We start from the raw sequence: 22499 nt of genomic DNA on the forward strand, positions 1-22499 counted from the left end.
TATTTATGGCCTGACACCATGAATATTGGGATGTGCTCCTGGCGTCAGATTATTGCAAAATTCCGTAAGGGGTCCAAATGATTTTATTTGGGAATTAAATGGTAAATTATAATAATCAGTAGTTCTGCATTTAGGCTGAATAGTCAAATCAAATATCAAGCAAGGAATGACATTACTCCTCTTTTCGGAATTTACTCGTCACCTGATATCCAAGGGCAACGGCCTTGCCGCAGTGGATACACCAGTTCCAGTCAGATCACCGAAGTTAAGCGCTGTCGGGCGTGGCCGGGACTCGGATGGGTGACCATCCGTGCCGCAATGCACTGTTGCCATTTTTCCGGGTGCACTCAGCCTCGTGATGCCAATCGAGGAGCTACTCGAGCGAATAGTAGCGGCTCCGTTCAAAGAAAACCACCATAACGACCGGGAGTGCGTTGTGCTGACCTCATGCCCCTCCTATCCGCATCCTCAGCTGAAGATGAGACGGCGGTCGGATGGTCCCGATGGGTCGCTTGTGGCCTGAAGACGGAGTACTGCTGCTGCTGATATGCAGGAGCGATTGCTGCAGGTAAGTAAATAATGTTTCCAGTCGTATGAGAAAGAAACATTCGCAGACTACTCTGCGAAGGTTTGTTGCATATAAGCAATAACGTCAATCCTTGGCTGACATTTAACTTTTACCATTGGTATCCAGACAGCCTGAATACACAGGTACTGATTATTGTAATAATGGTCGCCTGCATCTTGTACGACTTCATGTAACATTTGTGTATAAAATTAAATACTGTTACATTTTATATGTTTAACAACGTATATTTACAGAAACTGCTGGATGAGCTCCTACTTCGGTGCATGCCCTGCATATGCTTTCCATGTTTTGTCGTACTGTGCTAAAAGTTTTTGGAGTGCGTGGTATTTGGTCGCACTCGTCACGTCAGCCGTCTTCAGTTGGCTTTTGTGAGTTGTGTACATTGTCTTCACACAAACCTTCAACTGAGGACGGTTGACTGAATGATTAGTATGCATTTTCCCTCCTTTTAAATTTTTTACTGTCAGCTCCAGCAAGTAGTCCAGTCATGTACCCCAGGTACTCCACTGTGAACTACGACAGGAGAGTCAAAGTCGGCTTAATGTTAAGTTTCTATTAATGTTATGTCATCGTTAATGGTACATAGTGTTTCTTCCTCGAACAGATGTACTTAAAAAAGACGAGCTGCTATTCATATCTTCGTAACTAGCAAAAAATTACACGGAAGTCAGTCATGATGATTAGTGTAGCTCTGGTCGCTAACAACATTTGAACTTGGCTGAATGTTTGAGTGTAACGAAAAAAATGGACAAATATGGTAACAAATTGACCAAAATAAGATCTAGTTTTGCAAAAAAAAAATATTTAATTTGATTGAAAGTAATCAAGGTGTTTCAGAAAAAATTATTTAGTTATTTGAGAGAAAACTGTACCTTGAATTATTGTCCGAAGTTTCAAAGAGTGGGAAATGGACAGTGGGGTACCAAATGTACCAGCCCGAGGTATAGTTTTGGAAAATAACAACTGATTGGAAATAAATCATCGTAATTAAGACAAAATTAATTGGTAATTTGAGGGAATACTGAAGTACACTCCAACGCAAAGTAACTTCATACAGCGAAGGAATACTGCGAATGCGATAAATATCGGTAGAAGTGATGGATATGTACAAACAAATAATAACGGTTTCAGAAATATTGGGTAATATATTCAAGAGAGAGTACTTCGCAAATTGAGGCAGTCGATAACGCATTCGTCCACCTCTGCCCCTAATGCAAGCAGTTCTTCGGTTTGACATTGATTGACACAGGTGTTAGATATCGTCCTCAGGTATATCAAGGCAAATTCTGTCCAACTGTCGCTTTAAATCGTGGAGGGCCTTGCCAATAATGCTTCAAAATTATTCAACTGAGGAGGAATCCGGCGACGCTGATGGACAAGGGAGGGTTGGGCACCCACGAAGACAAGTGTGAGAGGGGGTTATCATGCTGAAAAGTTAGCCTGCGATGGCTTGTCAAGCAGGGCAAGAGAACTGGGGATATTGTCACCGTACGGCGTGTAGCGGACGACTCTCCACAAATCAAGCAGCATGGTAGTGGGCAAAGAGAGATAAAAGAGATAAAATAATCGAAATAATGGTTGTCCTAGTAGGAGACCAAGCTGCAATAAGAAGACGGGGTGAGGAACCAAAGGCAGGAGCAGTGGAACGGGACTGAAACTGGGCGCAGAACTTATGAGTTGCTGCCGGATACGAGGGAGCGCCTGTAGCTCACGAACCAACTAGAGGACTGCTGCACTTTCTCACCGGACGTGGACACTATACGGCATATGTATGCCGGTTCGGGATGCGGGCTACACCATCGTGTGACTGTGGCACGGTACAGGGCACTCCAGACTTACAAGTCGCTGAGGAATGAAATAAATAGGAAGTGCAGGGAAGCTAAGACGAAATGGCTGCAGGAAAAATGTGAAGACAACGAAAAAGATATGATTGTCGGTAGGACAGACTCAGCATACAGGAAAGTCAAAACAAATCTTTGGTGACATTAAAAGCAACGGTGGTAACATTAAGAGAGCGCCGGGAATTCCACTGTTAAATGCAGAGGCGAGAGCAGATAGGTGGAAAGAATACACTGAAAGCCTCTGTGAGGGTGAAGATTTGTCTGATGTGATAGAAGAAAAAACAGGAGTCGATTTAGAAGAGATAGGGGATCCAGTATTAGAATCGGAATTTAAAAGAGCTTTGGAGGACTTACGGTAAAATAAGGCAGAAGGGATAGATAACATTCCATCAGAATTTCTAAAATCATTGGGGGAAGTGGCAACAAAACGAATATTCACGTTGGTGTGTGGAATATATGAGTCTGGCGATATACCATCTGACTTTCGGAAAAGCATCATCCACACATTTCCGAAGACGGCAAGATCTGACAAGTGCGAGAATTATCGTACAATCAGTTTAACAGCTCATGCATCGAAGTTGCTTACTAGAATAATATACAGAAGAGTGGAAAAGAAAATTGAGAATGCGCTAGGTGACGATCAGTTTGGCTTTAGGAAAAGTAAAGGGACGAGAGAGGCAATTCTGACGTTACGGCTAATAATGGAAGCAAGGCTAAAGAAAAATCAAGACACTTTCATAGGATTTGTCGACCTGGAAAAAGCGTTCGACAATATAAAATGGTGCAAGCTGTTCGAGATTCAGAAAAAAGTAGGGGTAAGCTATAGGAAGAGACGGGTCATACACAATATGTACAACAACCAAGAGGGAATAATAAGAGTGGACGATCAAGAACGAAGTGCTCGTATTAAGAAGGGTGTAAGACAAGGCTGTAGCCTTTCGCCCCTACTCTTCAATCTGTACATCGAGGAAGCAATGATGGAAATGAAAGAAAGCTTCAGGAGTGGAATTAAAATACAAGGTGAAAGGATATCAATGACACGATTCGCTGATGACATTGCTATCCTGAGTGAAAGTGAAGAAGAATTAAATGATCTGCTGAACGGAATGAACAGTCTAATGAGTACACATTATGGTTTGAGAGTAAATCGGAGAAAGACGAAGGTAATGAGAAGTAGTAGAAATGAGAACAGCGAGTAACTTAACATCAGGATTGATGGTCACGAAGTCAATGAAGTTAAGGAATTCTGCTACCTAGGCAGTAAAATAACCTATGACGGACGGAGCAAGGAGGACATTAAAAGCAGACTCGCTATGGCAAAAAAGGCATTTCTGGCCAAGAGAAGTCTACTAATATCAAATACCGGCCTTAATTTGAGGGAGAAATTTCTGAGGATGTACGTCTGGAGTGCAGCATTGTATAGTATTGAAACATGGACTGTGGGAAAACCGGAATAGAAGAGAATCGAAGCATTTGAGATGTGGTACTATAGACGAATGTTGAAAATTAGGTGGACTGATAAGGTAAGGAATGAGGAGGTTCTACGCAGAATCGGAGAGGAAAGGAATATGTGGAAAACACTGATAAGGAGAAGGGACAGGATGATAGGACATCTGCTAAGACATGAGGGAATGACTTTCATGGTACTAGAGGGAGCTGTAGAGGGCAAAAACAGTAGAGGAAGACAGAGATTGGAATACATCAAGCAAATAATTGAGGACGTAGGCTGGAAGTGCTACTTTGAGATGAAGAGGTTAGCACAGGAAAGGAATTCGTGGCGGGCCGCATCAAACCAATCAGTAGACTTATGACCAAAAAAAAAAAAAAAATAACACACTGTTCAAGATACCATGCACCTGTCCTGTACCGCCGGGGCGTGGACTTGGCTAGCTGCCTTACGGCTTGGATTCGCCACCTCTCGGACTTCAGCGGAGGGTGCATAAATCACCGACCAAGACAACGCACTAATTATAACAGTAGTAACACGATTTCTAGGTTAGATGTAGATTAAGACCGGATAAATTATTAGAAGGAAACTGCTACCAATTTCAAGATTTTGGGCCAGCCCTGTGCCAGGGGCATGCCCACAGGGATTAGCTCGGTGGGCACAGCCGACAACATAGGTTTACATCTTATACTGGCACACCTGGAACGCTGCAGGTAGTGTAGACTAGTTCCTAAGTATTTGTACAATACAGTACAGAATCAGAAAACAGATACTAGCGTATTAACCATGTAGATAGCTTAGTAGAAAAAGTGACATGTAGAATGAATAATGATAGCTTCAGCATGAGATGCCCATAGTGGAGTAATAACATAACAGAATACATATCCTGTAGTAAAACAATGTAGCTGCAGTAATTGTAATGTGTATGTAGAATTAGGACCCACTAATGAGTGAGGTAGTGGGTTGCTTATGTATCAAATTTTTGTTATGAAAACTATTACCTCACAGATGCTTCCTTACGACAGGTTGCATTGGCATCCAGATACAAACAGTCCTCATCTTCGAACTGTTTGTCTACTCTATGTACTACATGTGGTGTCACCGCCAGACACCACACTTGCTAGGTGGTAGCTTAAATCGGCCGCGGTCCATTAGTACATGTCGGACCCGCGTGTCGCCGCCATCAGTACTTGCAGACCTAGCGCCACCACATGGCAGGTCTAGAAAGACGGACTAGCACTCGCCCCAGTTGTACGGACGACATTGCTAGCGACTAGACGTACGAAGCCTTCCTCTCATTTGCCGAGAGACAGTTAGAATAGCCTTTAGCTAAGTTAATGGCTACGACTTAGCAAGGCGCCGTTTGTAACATTGCATGTATCTTAATGAGTCTCACTTGTATCATGAAGATTGCTGTATTCATCAGAGAATTAAAGTTAAGTATATATTATAAGCTACGTACTTTTCTTGCTACCATTCAATAGTTATCCTGTTCCAGAATTCACGCCCGTCTGCATTACATCGCGTGCCTTTCGGCTACCTCCGAGTGGCGTGGCTCTTGCTACGCCACAACACTACACAGAGTTGTACAACGTATTTTCTTAAACGAAATAAGGGGAGCACATTCAAAGAACAAGAGGAATTAAATGTGTAACACCACCTCCTCCATACTTCACTGTTGGCTCTACACATGATGACAGGTAAAGTTCTCCAGGCATTCGCCAAACTCAAACTCTTCCATCGGACAGCCACAGGGTATAGCGTGACTCATCACATCACTTTTTTCCAGTCACCCACTGACGGGTGACGTTGCTCTTTACACCACCACCAGCATCGCTTATGCTGCTTGACAGTCGTACCCTCTTCTTCGTAACTCCCTACGCACAGTCGTTGTGCAAGCAGGGCTGCTGGTAGCATTTAGGAACTCGTGAGCCGTCCTTCCAACTGGTTTTAGGCGATGGTTTACAACCACCCTCCGCAGTGCTCGACTATCCGTCATTACGTGAGGTCTGCCAGGTTCTGGTTGTTCCTTGGAGTTTCCACTTCAAAATCACATCGCCAAAAGTGAACCTTGGCAGCTTTAAAAGGGTTGAAATGTTCCTGATGGATCTGATACTCAGGTGGCATCGAATGACAAGTGCACGGTCGAAGATACTGAGTTCGCCTGGTCGACACATTCCGCTATTACTGGCTCTCTAGTGAGAGCAAAATACTCCCCGCCACATTTTATACTGGAGGATCCACCTCTCGTAATATCTGGTGCTCACGTCCGGTTTATATAGTGGATTACGAATACTTTTGTTCAGATATAATGTAAGTGGTTCTCTCAGATGAAGAGACTAACGCAGAAGAGGAATTTCTGGAGGGTCACATCATATTAGTCGGTATGTTCAAACGAAGAAAAGATGATGACGCTAATATCACACTTCATGAGTTCAATCGGAATTGCCTGCCGGGAGGAATGAGTTATTGGTTGCTCATTTCAAGGTGGATGACGTTACAACATGTTACAATTTGGTAATTTGTGGTAAGTTCCATTGGGACTAAGGTCATCGGTCCCTAGGCTTACGCATTACTTAAACTAACTTACGATAACGACAACACACACACCCCATGCCCGAGGGAGGACTCGAACCTCCGACGGGGAGAGCCGCGCGAGCCGTGGCAAGGCGCCCAAGACCGCGCGGCCACGTTATTACACTTGCACTAATAAATGAGTTTATCTATCGAGGAAGCAAAATAACTCACGATGGCAGAAGGAGAGAATAGCAAGAAAAACAGATTGCACTACGTACCGCAAAAAAGAAGCCTCATTGTGTTTCAGATTACACATACAACTCATTTAAGAAATAGCCATCGTTATAATTGAAAATTGTGAACCTGTCCTCCACATTATTGTTCGAGACTTTCGTAAAGGTTAAATTTTTAATATCCTGTATGTAGTTACCTAAAACTCTCTTTCGTATATTCTGGCCACAGTATTTTTACGTGAACAACCTGATGTTTAAGATATATGGCATACGTTGTCTTTATACAGTCATTTCAAAAGTTCAGATGTCATGCTGGTTTCTATTTGTATTCGCCAGGCTCTCCGTCCTGGCGCGAAGAGAACACTTGTTCTGAAGAAAGTGCTGACTTTCCCAGCGTACATCAACCAGACCGCCCACTTCTGCTGGTGCGGCCAGGACATCATAGACCAGGTACGTGTTGGAGCCGACTAATGCCGGTGATTGGGAGATTATGTGTCACTCTCTTTAGATGGATGGAGTGTTTACTAGCTTAATCTTATAACTATATGAGTTTCCTTCCGTGTTCACAAACAAGCTACTGAAATTAGTTTTTCTGTTAATTTCCCTGTAGGTACTTAGCGAAACATTATAACGTGAAATAAGGTACATAGGATAAAATCAGTTTTTCTGTTGACTCCACTGTAGGCACTTGGTGAAACATTATTACATGAAAAACAATTAGTGTAGCTTGTTTCACTAACTATTTGGTGCTGTATGATTACTAACGTATTTTCTCCATATTTAGTATCAACAATACACTTATTAGACCATTGTGAATTATCTACTGTTTATGTTTGTGCCATTATGCTCAGCAACCATACGGTGGACTAATAACCCAAAACCTAGGTCGAGATATGAGTAATTATTGACTAACGTGCGAAATAATTTTTTATAGCACAGACTAGAAATTACGACAGAAATACTAATTAAAAAATTTCTGCTGTTGCGTCAGTGGACTGTATGACTAACAGACTGACCTTTATCCTTGAAAGGCATCATGTTTACGCCAGTGACTGCTACATTTTTTATTTCCACTATTGCAATTTCGGCCTTAGGCCATTATCAAGGGCAGATGTTTTTGCTTTAAGCCATGTCTACTTTACACAACCGGACACATTTATATGTCCGTATATTACAGCAAATGACAACGACATATAAATGTATCAGCTTGTAAAAAGTGGACATGAATTAAAGCCAAAACATCTCCACTTGGTAATGACCTAAGACCGAAATTGCTAAAGGGGGAATAAAAAGTTTAACAGTCACTGGAGTAAACATGATGTCTTTCAAGAAATTACATATGACTGTGAATCCCAGTTACGAAAACTTAACGAACTTTATCCGTTTGTCAGCGACATGAGGGTACGTCTCGAGAGGACATATTACATGTCCTGAGGGGTTCAAGAAACTATAGTGGAATGAATGTGGTGATATTTTTGCGAAATCTCATTTAGATTATGTTTTTCGGAAAATGTATTCCGTGTACAATCACTGCGCGCTCACAAATTAATTTTAGGTCTACAGTTGGGCGACGTAACTATAACTTGTGGAGAATATCATGAAATTGCTTTCTGGATAGTAAAATTGAACGCATAGTTCTTTGTAGATATTCGCCGCCCATATTTTCGATGGCGTCGGATGTTTCCACGAGATTAAAGGGATTTCTCGAAGGAAATGCGTTCTCTATGTACTGCTATGACCGTCAGCAATGAAGGAGTGTGTCCCGCAACTGCGGCAATGAACTCGAATGGAAGTTCTCGTTATTTAAATGTGTGTGTTGCTTGTCGCTTTTCCGAAGGACTACTTGTAGAAATGGATCTCGGTCGAGACCTCACACTGTTCGTTGCCTGAAGTATTGTAAGGATCTCACAGTGGCATCCGACGCCTCGACTGCCAAACGTGTCTACAAATGTACGTGCATTGTAGAATAGTGGAGTCTAATTCCAACCTACCTGTGGTATAATTCGTTCCACTCTATTTCATTCAAATTTTCCAAAGCGTAACAGAAAGTGATTTTAGTCTCGGCAAACCATCTAACTGTTGAACGTCACGAGAACTTCCAGGTAGTAGAGACTACGGAAAGTACAATTCATAAATGGTTTTATGTTGATGCGCAGGCATGTTCAAATGGTTAAAATGGCCCTGAGCACTATGGGACTTAACATCTGAGGTCATCAGTCCCCTGGCACTTAGAACCACTTAAACCTAACTAACCTAAGGACATCACACACATCCATACCCGAGGCAGGATTCGAACCTGCGACCGTAGCGGTCACGCGGTTCCAGACTGAAGCGCCTAGAACCGCTTGGCCACAATGGCCGGCGGCAGCCATGTTGACTTTGTATGGCCCACCATCATACCAGCATGCCAGTGAGCCGTGCGGCGTGATCGATACCTCCCGCATGGTAGGTTGTAAACAGTCTGCTCGTGAGAGGATCTTTTGTTGGCGGACTGTTGGCAAGAGAGACAAGTTCCGGCGTCTGGCACAGGTGGTTGGGGGGTGGCGGGGGTGGGGGCATGTCGACGCTGAGCTGTCGGTATGAGCAGGCGTGCAAGGGCCAATGTACTTGTTTCTTCAGAAGGCGTGGCAGGTATATCCTGCGCAGGGATTTTTCTAATGGGGAGCTGAGAGTCGGCCTTGCGAGAGGGAGCGGTGCTGCTGTTGTCGGCTGTTGTCGCCGCATGCCTGTCGGTGGTAGTGCAGTACCGGGCTGCGTCAGGCCTGCATCTTCCTTGGGTTCCCCACGCTACAGTCGTAGGTTCGAATCCTGCCTCGAGCATGGATGTGTGTGATGTCCTTAGGTTAGTTAGGTTTAAGTAGTTCTAAGTTCCAGGGGACTGATGACCTCAGAAGTTAAGTCCCATAGTGCTCAGAGCCATTTGAACCATTTGGGTGCCCCGCTTGTGAACGGAGCCCCGAGATTGCCGCCGCTTACTCCAAGGTGAGCATCGTTTGTAACAATTCTCGAAAAACCCGTCTCTGTCGATGGCAGGTTGCTGTGCTGGAACAGCTTGGTAGCTGCCTCGCTTCGGCCCCACGGTTATCGATTGTTTCTTTGCTAAAAGAACCACCAACGCGTGCTCGGCTCTCCCTTAGAGCAAATGGGTTGCCTATTAGAGTTTGTTCTTCTCAAGAAAACTGTGGGCGCCTAACTAAAATTCAAGATACAGTGGCAGTGACTAATGTTGTGAGTTTAAGGCCTAGTGGTGTGGGCTGTGCCCTAAGTGGGATCTTATCTTGCAACTCTTTTGAGTTAAGAACAAAGGTCCGCTCTGCCTCATCGCAGCCACGCTATTTGTACATACTAGCATAACTTGTGTTTTATGGTACCACAGCAATCTTGCAGAACGGCCGGTAATAGATTCTGTTTAATGTAGATTGTAACATGTGCTACGTTTCTGGTTGAATTGTTGCAGTAGCTGTGTTCTAAAGATAACTGAGCTGCCTTAAATTCTTCTACACTGTCAGGTTAGCCTAGTAGTGTTTGTATAGCGGCTGTTAACGTGGTTGGTGGTTTGCGGAGGCTATTTTTGAAGGCTGCTTTTACATGGTTTAAATATTTTCTGTGTCTAATGGTTTGATATTTCTTTATTTTTGCTGTGCCTGCATTTGTATTTCCCTCAAGTAATATTTCACCAGGGCGAGCCAAAGGTTTATTGTTGTGTGTTTCATAGTCTAAGACAGCTTTGCTATGTGTGTTTTAGGAATAACACTACTTTTCTTGTCCCGTTGAGGCCGGGAACAGACGACCGAGATTTACCTCTGTGTCTATTGTGTCGCCAGCGCCCTTGCGCCACGATCTGGCATCGGCCTGATCCGTTGTAATGTTTTCATGTTTGATCTACTTCCTTCTCGCGACAAGAAAATTTTGAAGCGTGGTTGAAGATTAAAGTGAGGCTCGAGTAAAATTGTATTCCTTAAGATTTCTTCGTTCTACAGAAAAGAAACATTAATGCTTGGTGTTCGTTAAGATTTACGATGTTCTAAAGAAATTAGCCATTCATGCTTAGGCCACTTTCAAAGCTTGTATTGTTCAAAAGAAAAAGACTCATTTATGCTTGGACCCTGTAACACATTAGAAAAGAGTTTTGGCTTTCAGTAAACTGGTTGTAAAGATTGCTAAGTAACAAGCGATGTTCTGTGTTTCGCTGCCCTTCTTCAAGAGTCTGACTATTGGTGTCCTTTATCTTGGTATACATCCTTCTTGACCGTATCAGTGACGCCAGTAGTCAACAGGCAATCAAAATTAGGTTCAAATGGTTCAAATGGCTCTGAGCACTATGGGACTTAACTTCTGATGTCATCAGTCCCCTAGAACTTAGAACTACTTAAACCTAACTAACCTAAGGACATCACACACATCCATGCCCGAGGCAGGATTCGAACCTGCGACCGTAGCGGTCATGCGGTTCCAGACTGTAGCGCCTAGAACCGCTCGGCCACCCTGGCCGGCTCAAAATTAGGAAATTAGGCTGTACATATATGATCAGACGAGCATTTGACCATTTCAACAGCAGCAGAAGATGGTACAACGGGAGTAACATTCGCAATGAGCAGGAAAGTAGGGAAGATATTGAGTTAGTGTGAACAGTTCAGCTACACGATTCTCCTCAACATAATCGACAGCAAACCAACGCCAACTCATTTGTTCAGATATTCCCGCTGACGTCACAAGCAGAAGGTGAAGAGATACACGAAGAACGTGAGGACATTCAACGGAAGTACAACATGTAAAGAGAGATGAAAATGTAATAATTACGGGGGAATGAAAGAGGGAGCTACGGGAGAATATGGGTTCGGCAATAGGAATGAGAATGAAGAGAGACTAATTGACGTCTGCAATATACACTGATCAGCCAGAACACTATGACCACCTACCAAACAGTCGGGGTGTCCACCTTTGTCATGGACAAGAGCGGCGACGCTCCTAACATGGAACCAATGAGACCTTGGCAGGTTCAAAAATGGTTCAAATGGCTCTGAGCACTATGGGACTTAACAGCTGTGGTCATCAGTCCCCTAGAACTTAGAACTACTTAAACCTAACTAACCTAAGGACATCACACACATCCATGCCCGAGGCAGGATTCGAACCTGCGACCGTAGCGGTCACGCGGTTCCAGACTGAAGCGCCTAGAAGCGCTCGGCCACCAGCGGCCGGCGCGTTCAATGACATCCCAGTTGTGTCGATCAGGTACACATCTGGCGAATAGGGGGGCAAGCACATGAGTTTGAACTCGCCACTTTGTTTCTCTAACCACTCCTCACACTCCTGGCCTTGTGATGTGACGCACTATCTTGTTGAAAAGTGCCACTGCTGTCTGGAAATGTAATCGTCATGACGCGCTCAAGTGTCTGCAACCAGTGTACAATACTCCCTGGCCGTCATGGTGCCTTGAACAAGCTCCTCTGAACCGATGGATGCCCAATTGCATGTTCCCTACAGCATAATGGAGCCGCCTCCAACTTGTCTCCGTCCCGCAGTACAGGTGTGAAGGAGCTGTTCCGCTGGAACACGACGGGCTCGCTCCCTCTCATCGGCATGAAGAAGGTATCGCGATTCATCACACCATGGAACGCTGTGCTACTGCGCCAACGTCCAGCGCCGATGGTCATGTGTCTATTTCAGTCGTAGTTGCCGTGGTCGTGGTGTTAACTTTGGCACGTGGATGGTCCCCTCTCCGCCGCGTGCTGGTGTTGTCGACGCCGTGGAGCTGTTACAGCTGTTACAGCTGTTACAGCTCGGTCGGTGAAGTCGAGACGCGATGCGTGATGATGGATGTCTCCGTCGGTTAACGAGAACCAAGATCTTAAATAGCTCTTAAGAAATCGTTCCTCGCATAATGATTAAGTTTGATTGCGAGTCCGCACAGTTTTCTTATTAACGCAAACTGTGCACTCTGATTGTCGCTTATGGTTTTAAGTTGAATTATTATGTGTCCAGTTAACACTTTAGTGTAGTAATTGATGAATCCTCCCCCATGCGCATCGTCCACATCACCAAAAGCGAGGAAAAAGTTCAATTGCAGATCGTATTAGTCGTTATTTGTTCGTTGCTAAGTAAAACTGTTCGCTCTATATGACGCGAGATCCACAGATACTCTTTAACGATGTCTTAATTATCTTGCGTCGTAATACTATGTATGTCCAAACCTTCCTTGTCATAACTAACAGTCCACGAATTTACTTCCAAGTTAAATAGTCGCTGTTCATTAACTTTTGATGAGCAATTACCAAATATTCATAGAATGATGGAGGCGACACGTTGAATTTCCACTTTTGATGAACAATTTTATTGTTCCTTTTCGCTAAATACTTTATAAACATCACGCCACACGCACACACGGTTAATTAGCACTGGCAGTTCTGTTAGTTTCAAGTATCGTGATAATTACGACAACTTTAATCCTCGGCGTAATTGTATCGTCTTCATGTGTCATTGTCTCGTACTCGAGACTAAACGTGTATTATAGTCTTTTGAAACCTTGTCCATTCCTTTCTATAAGTTCACTTATATGAATTTTGAGTCCAATATTGCCTAATTCCGTTAATAAAGTCCTACAACTCGGTATACACAGTCAGCATACTATCCCGGTTCAAGTCTCTAGTCTGAATATCAGTTCACAAAATCCGTGCGTCTACGTCACGCAGCAACGATTCTTGAAAGTAAAACAATCTCGTCACGCTCCGTTCGCTCAACTATGGCAGGAGCTGCTCTCGTATGACTTGATAGCACGATAGCTAGCAAGCGACTTACTTTTTCCGTGAGGGAGTACTGTAGACGCGCCGGCCGGTGTGGCCGAGCGGTTCTAGGCGCTTCAGTCTGGAACCGCGCGACCGCTAAGGTCGCAGGTTCGAATCCTGCCTCGGGCTTGGATGTGGGTGATGTCTTTAGGTTAGTTAGGTTTAAGTAGTTCTAAGTTCTAGGGGGCTGATGACCTCAGATGTTAAGTCCTAAGTGCTCAGAGCCATAGTAGACGCATTGAATTTCTTAGTTGCGTTTACAACTCTCTTCCACATAAAAGTTATCTCTGACCGAAATTTCCTCGGACTTAACTTTCATGGTAGTAATTTGCAATTATTACTTAGATGTTCGGCTAATAACTAAAGATGAAATTTCTTTCTTCTTCCATTCTACCAAAACACACTCTGTAATGCTTAATGTTGGTGCTTATCAAGACTTTCTGGTGTTATATCATCAACAAAATGGTCGTACCTGTCCGGATAGCTTTTCCCTACTTCATATCATGATGGTCTTTCCTAATTGGGTTTTGGGGTGTTACAATGGGTTAGGTGTGTTCGGTCCACTCTGCACAGCATAAACATCTTACGTTAGTTCTGACACAGCTCGCCGCCTGTTCTGTTTTACCAGTCTGCCCAACCTACGATGTCCGAGATATGTAATGAGGAGTGGCCGCCCAACGTCTCGATGTGGTTTACATTGCTTTCACCACGTGCTGAAGACACACACCAAAACTGTGGTGTCACCGCCAGACACCACACTTGCTAGGTGGTAGCCTTTAAATCGGCCGCGGTCCGTTAGTATACGTCGGACCCGCGTGTCGCCACTATCAGTGATTGCAGACCGAGCGCCGCCACACGGCAGGTCTAGAGAGACTTCCTAGCACTCGCCCCAGTTGTACAACCGACTTTGCTAGCGATGGTTCACTGACAAAATACGCTCTCATTTGCCGAGACGATAGTTAGCATAGCCTTCAGCTACGTCATTTGCTACGACCTAGCAAGGCGCCATTACCAGTTACTATTCATACTGAATTATGTACAGTCAAGAGCGACGCTCATCATTAATGGATTGAAGTTAAGTATTCCACCAGCTACGTCCGTTTTTCTAAAGTCTAATTTCCTTGCCCTGTTCCAGACCTCACACCAGCCTGCGTGAGCTAAAACGCGAGCCTTTCAGCTTCCTCTAGTACCCGGTGTTGGCTCTCCTGCCAACCCACAACAAAAACACTCCTCCTAAACCCTAAATGCTTATGCCGAGCCTCCGGCCATCACACTGTGTCCTCGGTCACACTCAGAGCGCGCGCCTTTCCCATTTGACACACGGAAAGCACACTGACTGATACTAGATGCGTTTGACTAAAAGTTATCCCTAGCCAGATGACGTCGCTATCGCCTGGACGGGTTTATATCGACAGTAGGTTCAAAAATGGTTCAAATGGCTCTGAGCACAATGGGACTTAACATCTGAGGTCATCAGTCCCCTAGAACTTAGAACTACTTAAACCTAACTAACCTAAGGACATCACACACATCCATGCCCGAGGCAGGATTCGAACCTGCGACCGCAGCGGTCGCGCGGTTCCAGACTGTAGCGCCTTTAACCGCTTGGCCACCCCGGCCGGCTCGACAGTAGGTCGGTGGTCATAATGTTGTGCCTTATCAGGGCACAATGTGTTTGTCTTAATTTGGGACAACTGAATATCTAGAAAACGACGAATCGTACGAAAAAGAGTCTTAGATGAAATGTTAATATCAGTAAAGCTGACACCTGTCTGTGCTACATATGGCCACCTCCTAACCATTCATCCTGCTTGGGCGGGGTCAAAATTGAATTTTAAAATTCTGAACCCCCTCTAGTTTCATTACACATTCGAACTCTAAGCCAAACACTATGTACAGTTTACTCAGACTATTGTTTCACACATGTGGTACTGCTGTAATCGACAAACATCAGGTGTGCCTCTTTTTGCAATTAGGATCCGTTGCCAGAATGAGATTTTCACTCTGCAGCGGAGTGTGCGCTGATATGAAACTTCCTGGCAGATTAAAACTGTGTGCCCGACCGAGACTCGAACTCGGGACCATTGCCTTTTGCGGGCAAGTGCTCTACCATCTGAGCTACCGAAGCACGACTCACGCCCGGTACTCACAGCTTTACTCCTGCCAGTATCTAAAAGCTGTGAGGACCGGGCGTGAGTCGTGCTTCGGTAGAGCGCTTGCCCGCGAAAGGCAAAGGTTCCGAGTTCGAGTCCCGGTCGGGCACACAGTTTTAATCTGCCAGGAAGTTTGACACCGGCTGCAGAGTGAAAATCTCATTCTGGAAACATCCCCCAAGCTGTGGCTAAGACATGTCTCCGCAGTATCCTTTCTTTCAGGAGTGCTAGTTCTGCAAGTTTCGCAGGAGAGCTTCTGTAAAGTTTGGAAGGTAGGAGACGAGATACAGGCAGAAGTAAAGCTGTGAGGACCGGGCGTGAGTCGTGCTTCGGTAGAGCGCTTGCCCGCGAAAGGCAAAGGTCCCGAGTTCGAGTCTCGGTCGGGCACACAGTTTTAATCTGCCAGGAAGTTTCAGGATCCGTTGCATTTGATTCTAGAATTCATTAATGATGTAAATGTAAGTCACTGCGTTCTAGTGGTTGATATTTATGTTCGAAATTTACTTTAGTGCTGTGAATTTGATATTACGGTACAACATGGTTAGCCGATTCAATATCTGATTAGAAATTACGTTTCGCGTGATCCAGGACAACGACGGAAATATATTAGTTTTCCGTTCCCATGGGATGCTTCGTACCGGTGAGTCTCCTTGCCTTTCGTCATTGGCGTGTTTGATTTCGGTGAGCCCCCTTACCTCTCACAATTAGTGTGCTTGATTTCAGTGGTTTCCCTTGCCTGCCACCACTGAGGTGCTTGAATTCAGTGAGTGCCCATGGCAGGTGCTCCCTTCACTACTACTTCGTGGACGTTTTACCTTATTGTAATTAGAACGAAAAATGATTCAGCTGGGGCGTATTCTCTTTGTTCTCTGTGCGACCGGCCAGTTCCAAACTTGGCCATTTTCAAGCTCGTACTTAAGTTTGCAGCTCCTTTTACATTGTAACACATTTTTGGTACATATGGACAGGAATATGTCCACATGTACTAGCTACGTATTACAATGTAATACGTGCTTGAAAGTTACCTAAATTTGAAACTGATCGATCGCACGGATAATAAAAACAATGCAGCCTACTTGGACCCTGGTTTCAGTCTCAAAACACGTCGAGGTTATGGACTCCCACAAAAATATTATTTTAAAATCATTGGAATGGTTTTGGTTTGTATTCTGCTGTTATCCCCGTGCCGGCCAGCACGAGAGCTACATCAGTTGTATGGAAACACACACTGAGATCACTCGCCCTGATGACGGGGTTCGAGGGCGGCCAACGAAATCAAGCATTTCAATGCTTTGGACTCACCTCAATCAATCCCATAGGGACAGAAACCTACGTTACCATACAAGTAGCCTGTTTGCCAGAAATGTTAATTTCTAGCCATATTATTTGTACTGTACAATCGCCTTCGCAACACTAAAGTAAATTTAGAACATCAGTATCAACCGTTAGAAGGGAAAGGTTTACATTTACATCGTAAATGTGTCGGTTCTTAATTGCAAGAACAGGGACACGTGATTCGATTACAGCACAATCTAACATGAATGGGAAGCAATGATTTGAGTAAACCATCGAATTTTTGCGTCGAATTCGAATATGCAATAAAATGGTGTGTGTGTGTGGGGGGGGGGGGGGCGGTGGGGGGTGGGGGGGTGCTTCCCATTTGAAAATACGAAGTTAATCCCGCCCGTGCAGAAAAGGTGGTTAGGAGGTTTCCAGTTGTAAGATAGATGTCAGCTCTGCTAATATAGACTTTTCGCCTAGAGCACTTTCTTAGTATGATGGGTCGTACTCGAGATATTGAGTTGTCTTAAGTTACAACAAACTACCTGTATTTCAGCTAGTAATAGCAAAAACAGTGTTCAAAACTCCTGAAAGGTGGAGATATACTTGGAAAAGGCCAAGTGACACAGGAAGATTCGAGCTTGATTACGTCAGGCCCAAAGGCAAATATTCATCAGTCAGAGCACCAGAGTCAATCTATCAGATCCCAGTTTTATAATTAGTGTCCTACGATTTCATCAATCTGAATACTGGGCTTGGCACTTGTTCTCTGTCCTTTGTCCCACAAGCCACATGCTACGAGACCCTGCTATCTGATCTCAGTGCCAAGCTGTAATATTGCCTGTCTAATATCAGAGAGTGAGTAACGTGCTACAGACATTCTTTTGTGGTTCTCGACCAAAGATAAAGCTACTCTAACTGACAGAAAACTGACTGTACGTTCTTTTGAACATGCAAGTGCTGACGTATATACCAGTATTTGAATAGTATGATAGATCTGAATAGCAGAAAACTTTCAAAATATTCGAAAATGTTTTGTGTTATTCAGAAAGAACATTGTCTTCATATTCTCATCATGTATGTAGGTCTGTGTTATTTCTTATCATTAGCTTCTAATTTGAATATTTAACTGTATCGTAATTATTGTTCAATTTATCTACATAAATATGAGTTAGTTGTATCTTCTGATCTTAAATTATGCTGTTAATGTGATCCCAGAGTGGGATGCCACTGTGTGTCAATCCGTATCTTATGTCTAATTACCTGTAAACTAATTAATTGTGCTATTTCACCACATCATTCTATGCAACTCAGTTCATTTTCCTTAACAAGAGCTAATCAACAACATCTAGCTTGTCACGACCGTGTTAATTTTAACCAAGATACGATCTTTAGATCCGCCAGCGCACTTCATACAGCGTATGTCACAAAGTGATTATTCCAGAGTAAAGATGAAGTCGTCAGAATTTCCTTCCTTTTACTGTCTTCATGCCGATGTACTTGGCTATTACTTATTTTGTCTGCCATCTATATCTACTTGGTCAACATGGATATCCTCTATCATGCTCTGCTATACTCTTCCCATCCCCAGAATACTGATCTCGAAAGGCTTTTCATACTGTAATCGAGTGTTATCTTGTTACTTTGTTCTGACAACATTAAGCAAACGGCCCTCACTGAGTACACCTAGTATGTTCCTCCATGTATATATCCCTAAGACAATTAGCATCTAAGAATGGAATACCATCTAAACTAGTTAATTTTGGATTTGAGAAAATGTGCCGTGGATAGATACTCGCTCATGCTACACATTATGCTGCTGAGAAGAGCGTGAATGTCACGAATTCTGCGGCTTGTCAGGCATGCATTTTACCATAGTCCACACCAGAAAAGTAAGCGTTTTCTAAAAGCATTATCGTTAGTGTAAATGTATGAAAACTGTGTCAATGACTCGTTTAAAAGCAAGCAGCTTAAATACACCCCTTTGACGCCCAATAGGTGAGTGGCGCTACATTGCTGCTGCAGTGCCTACTTGGAGATACGCGGAATCAGTGGGTTGTCATAGGGGTTGCCTGCCTGCAGGTGCCTAGGAATCAGTTATGGGTTGTCTCTGTATGAGTACATTTTTAAATTCTCAACAAAAGTGCATGGGTGGCACTGAGGGTGTTGCTGAACTGGCAGAGTCTTTTTGGGACCCTTTTCCTTTTAGTCATGCACCTATCAATGACGCATTCTCCCTTGGCCACGTCACACGAGGACACGAAGCAGGAGAGTAAAAAAGTGTGAACAACTTTTTCTCTTTCATATCACGTTAAAATTTCGTCAAATGGTTTTGAAAGGACCCTAGTGGCTCCACCCTGTATAACGGGAAAAAAAACTGGAGTCAGACTATACTCGGAAGGGGTCAGATCACATAAAAACCGGTTGGGGCCCTTTGATGTCCATAGAAAAATGTCAGATTGTCCGGGGGGCACCAGCAGTGTCAAAGTTTGTCGAGAACGTCGTTCTGTTGCACATCACTGTACAGACTGATTTTTTTTTTCGACCATGAAATGTGTGTAAATGGACGCCCCAAGCGAAGGGATGGTTTCATTGATGCCTTTTATGCCACTTCCGTAGGCCTTTTCTTGTCGATTCTGAGGGGCGATGATCTGAAAAATTTTCCATGGCCATCCGTAAGAAAACGATGAGTTCAAGCCATGGCATCGCGGTTGTGACTTCCATTGCAGAAGGGATGAGATATTAAGGGTTAGTGGTGAACTTCTCATCATATGTCACTACCTCGGCTGCCTTGGGCAGAGTTTTGCTGATATTTGATGCCAACATGAAATCATGAACTCACCTTACACCTCATATGAACTGAGGTCTGGTCCTTTCTTCGTATGCGTCAACACTTCAGTTGTTTGAAGCGTCGCCGTTCCTGAGGATGACTGCACAAGGATTTACGCTTTTGCATCCTTGCAGTGGAAGTTAGAGGTCATCTCTTAGCCTAATTTTACATCTACATCTACATACATACTCCTCAATCCACCATACGGTGCGTGGCGGAGGGTACCTCGTACCACAACTAGTATCTTCTCTCCCTGTTCCACTCCCAAACAAAGCGAGGGAAAAATGACTGCCTATATGCCTCTGTACGAGTCCTAATCTCTCTTATCTTATCTTCAGGGTCTTTCCGCGAAATGTATGTTGGCGGCAGTAAAATTGTACTGCAGTCAGCCTCAAATGCTTATTCTCTAAATTTCCTCATTAGAGATTCACGAAAAGAACGCCTCCTTTCCTCCAGAGACTCCCACCCGAGTTCCTGAAGCATTTCCGTAACACTCGCCTGATGATCAAAACTACCAGTAACAAACCTAGCAGCCCGCCTCTGAATTGCTTCTATGTCCTCCCTCAATCCCACCTGAAAGGGATCCCAAACGCTCGAGCAGTACTCAAGAATAGGTCGTATTAGTCTTTTATAAGCGGTCTTCTTTACAGATGAACCACATCTTCCCAAAATTCTACTAATGAACCGAAGACGACTATTCGCTTTCCCCACAACTACCATTACATGCTTGTCCCACTTCATATCGCTCTGCAATGTTACGCCCAAATATTTAATCGATGTGAATGTGTCAAACGCTACACTACTAATGGAGTATTCAAACATTACAGGTTTCCTTTTCCTATTTATCTGCATTAATTTAAATTTGCCTATATTTTGAGTTAGCTGCCATTCTTCACACCAATCACAAATCCTGTCCAAGTCATCTTGTATCCTCCTACAGTCACTCAACGACGACACCTTCCCGTACACCACAGCATCATCAGCAAACAGCCGCACATTGCTATCCAACCTATCCAAAAGATCATTTATGTAGATAGAAAACAACAGCGGACCTACCACACTTCCCCGGGGCACTCCAGATGCGTCGCAGTGTGGTTTTAAAAGTGTCCCTCTAATTCTTTTTTTTCCCGTGTTGTATAACCAATTATCACATCTTCTCGGCACACTTATACTTCACAAATGATTTTGGTCAAATTCTTCATTTGTGTGGCTGCTGGATAATTAGTTTATTAGGCCTGGAACTGCTGACATGTGTTTCTTCGTTGCTACACAAGTATCGTCTTACTCTACAGCGTGTGTGGTTTCAGAGCGAGCGGCTGCTGGAGTCTGCCTTCAGCTGCGGCTGGGCGGACGCTGACCAGCGTTTCTGCAGTTCACTGCGCATCTTCATGCTGCAGGCGGCGCGCCCGCTTAAGCTGCAGATAGGAAAGATATTCACGCTCTCCAGAAACCTCTTCCTGCAGGTTTGTAGACGTGTACACATGCTTTAATACCGTAGGCAGTGATAATCAGCTGCTTAGAAAGGTAGTCTGAAAATATTTAGATTGTTGGAGCTTCGCAACTTGTTCATACTTATTAAGCTCGTAGCCTACGTCGTCCAGCGTTAATTTCAGTAAAATCCTTTTCCGTCTTAGATTGACACATTATAAGACAATAAAACAAGTACAGAACAGACTTTCCAACTGTCTCTGCAGCGATCTTCTACTTACCGACTAAACTCGCTCTTTCGATTCGTTTGATGTGGCCTGACACGAATTCGTCTCTTATGCCAACCTCTTCATTTCGACTTGCTCTCTTCGACCTTAATTATTTGTGGGATGTATTATAATTTATGTCTTCTTCTGCAGTTTTTACCTCCTACAGCTCCCTCTGCTCTCATGGACGTCATTTCCTGATGTCTTAACATAGGTACAGTAATCCTATCCCTTCATGTCTTTTCCATAGGTTCGTTTCTTCGCATATCATGCAATGAACCCTGTCGTATCTTATTTCACCTACGTTTTAACAGCCTTCTATAGCACAACATCTCAAATGCTTTGATTCTCTGCGTTTCCGGTTTTCCCAAGTTCTGTTATTTATAATGATGAACTGTCAGTTGCAAAATTCTAACAAAAATTTTTTACAGAAGAGTAGAAAGCTGGTAGAAACCGACCTTGGGGAAGATCAGATTGGATTGCAGAGAAATGTATGATCATGCTAAGAAATGCTGAGCACACGAAGTATTTTAGAAGATAGGTTAAGGAAAGACAAACCTACTTTTGTAGCGTTTGTAGACTTAGAGAATGCTTCCGGCAATGTTTACTGGAATATTGTATTTAAAATTATGAAGGTAGCAAGGTTACAATATTGGCACCGAAAGGCTATTTACGACTAGTACAGAAACCAGACGGCAGTTATACGGCGGTTATAAGAGTTGGGGGACTTTAAATGGAAGCAGTGGTTGGGAATGGAGTGAGACACGGTTGTAGCTTAACCTCGATGTTACTCAGTCCATGCATTTAGCAAGCAGTAAAAGAAACCAAAAGTAGGAATTAAAATTCAGCGCGAAGAAATAAAAATTTGAGGTTTGCCAATGACACTGAAATTCTATCAGAGACTGCAAAGGATTTGGAAGAGCAGATAAACGGAATGGACAGTGTGTTGAATGAAGGTTATAAGATGAACAGCAACAGAAGCAAAACGAGGATAATGGGATGTAATAGGACTACATCATGTGATGCTGACCGAATTAGATTAGGAAACGAGACACTTTAGGTAGTAGTTGAGTTTTGCCATTTGGACAGCAAAATTATTGACTTCCGAAGTAGACACGACCAAAAATGT

General features: G+C 43.7%; 1 protein-coding gene across 1 annotated transcript in view; it reads left to right on the forward strand.

The window, feature by feature from the left end:
• The window catches only part of LOC126092857 (uncharacterized), a 215415-nt gene that overhangs the window by 65790 nt on the left and 127126 nt on the right, over nt 1-22499 (forward strand). Inside the window, exons 6-7 of the mRNA XM_049908587.1 lie at nt 6964-7077; nt 20984-21139. Of these exons, the coding sequence (XP_049764544.1) occupies nt 6964-7077; nt 20984-21139 (270 nt within the window). The remainder of the gene's footprint in view (nt 1-6963; nt 7078-20983; nt 21140-22499) is intronic.

Source organism: Schistocerca cancellata, chromosome 7 (assembly GCF_023864275.1).
Source record: "Schistocerca cancellata isolate TAMUIC-IGC-003103 chromosome 7, iqSchCanc2.1, whole genome shotgun sequence".
NCBI lineage: Eukaryota > Metazoa > Arthropoda > Insecta > Orthoptera > Acrididae > Schistocerca > Schistocerca cancellata.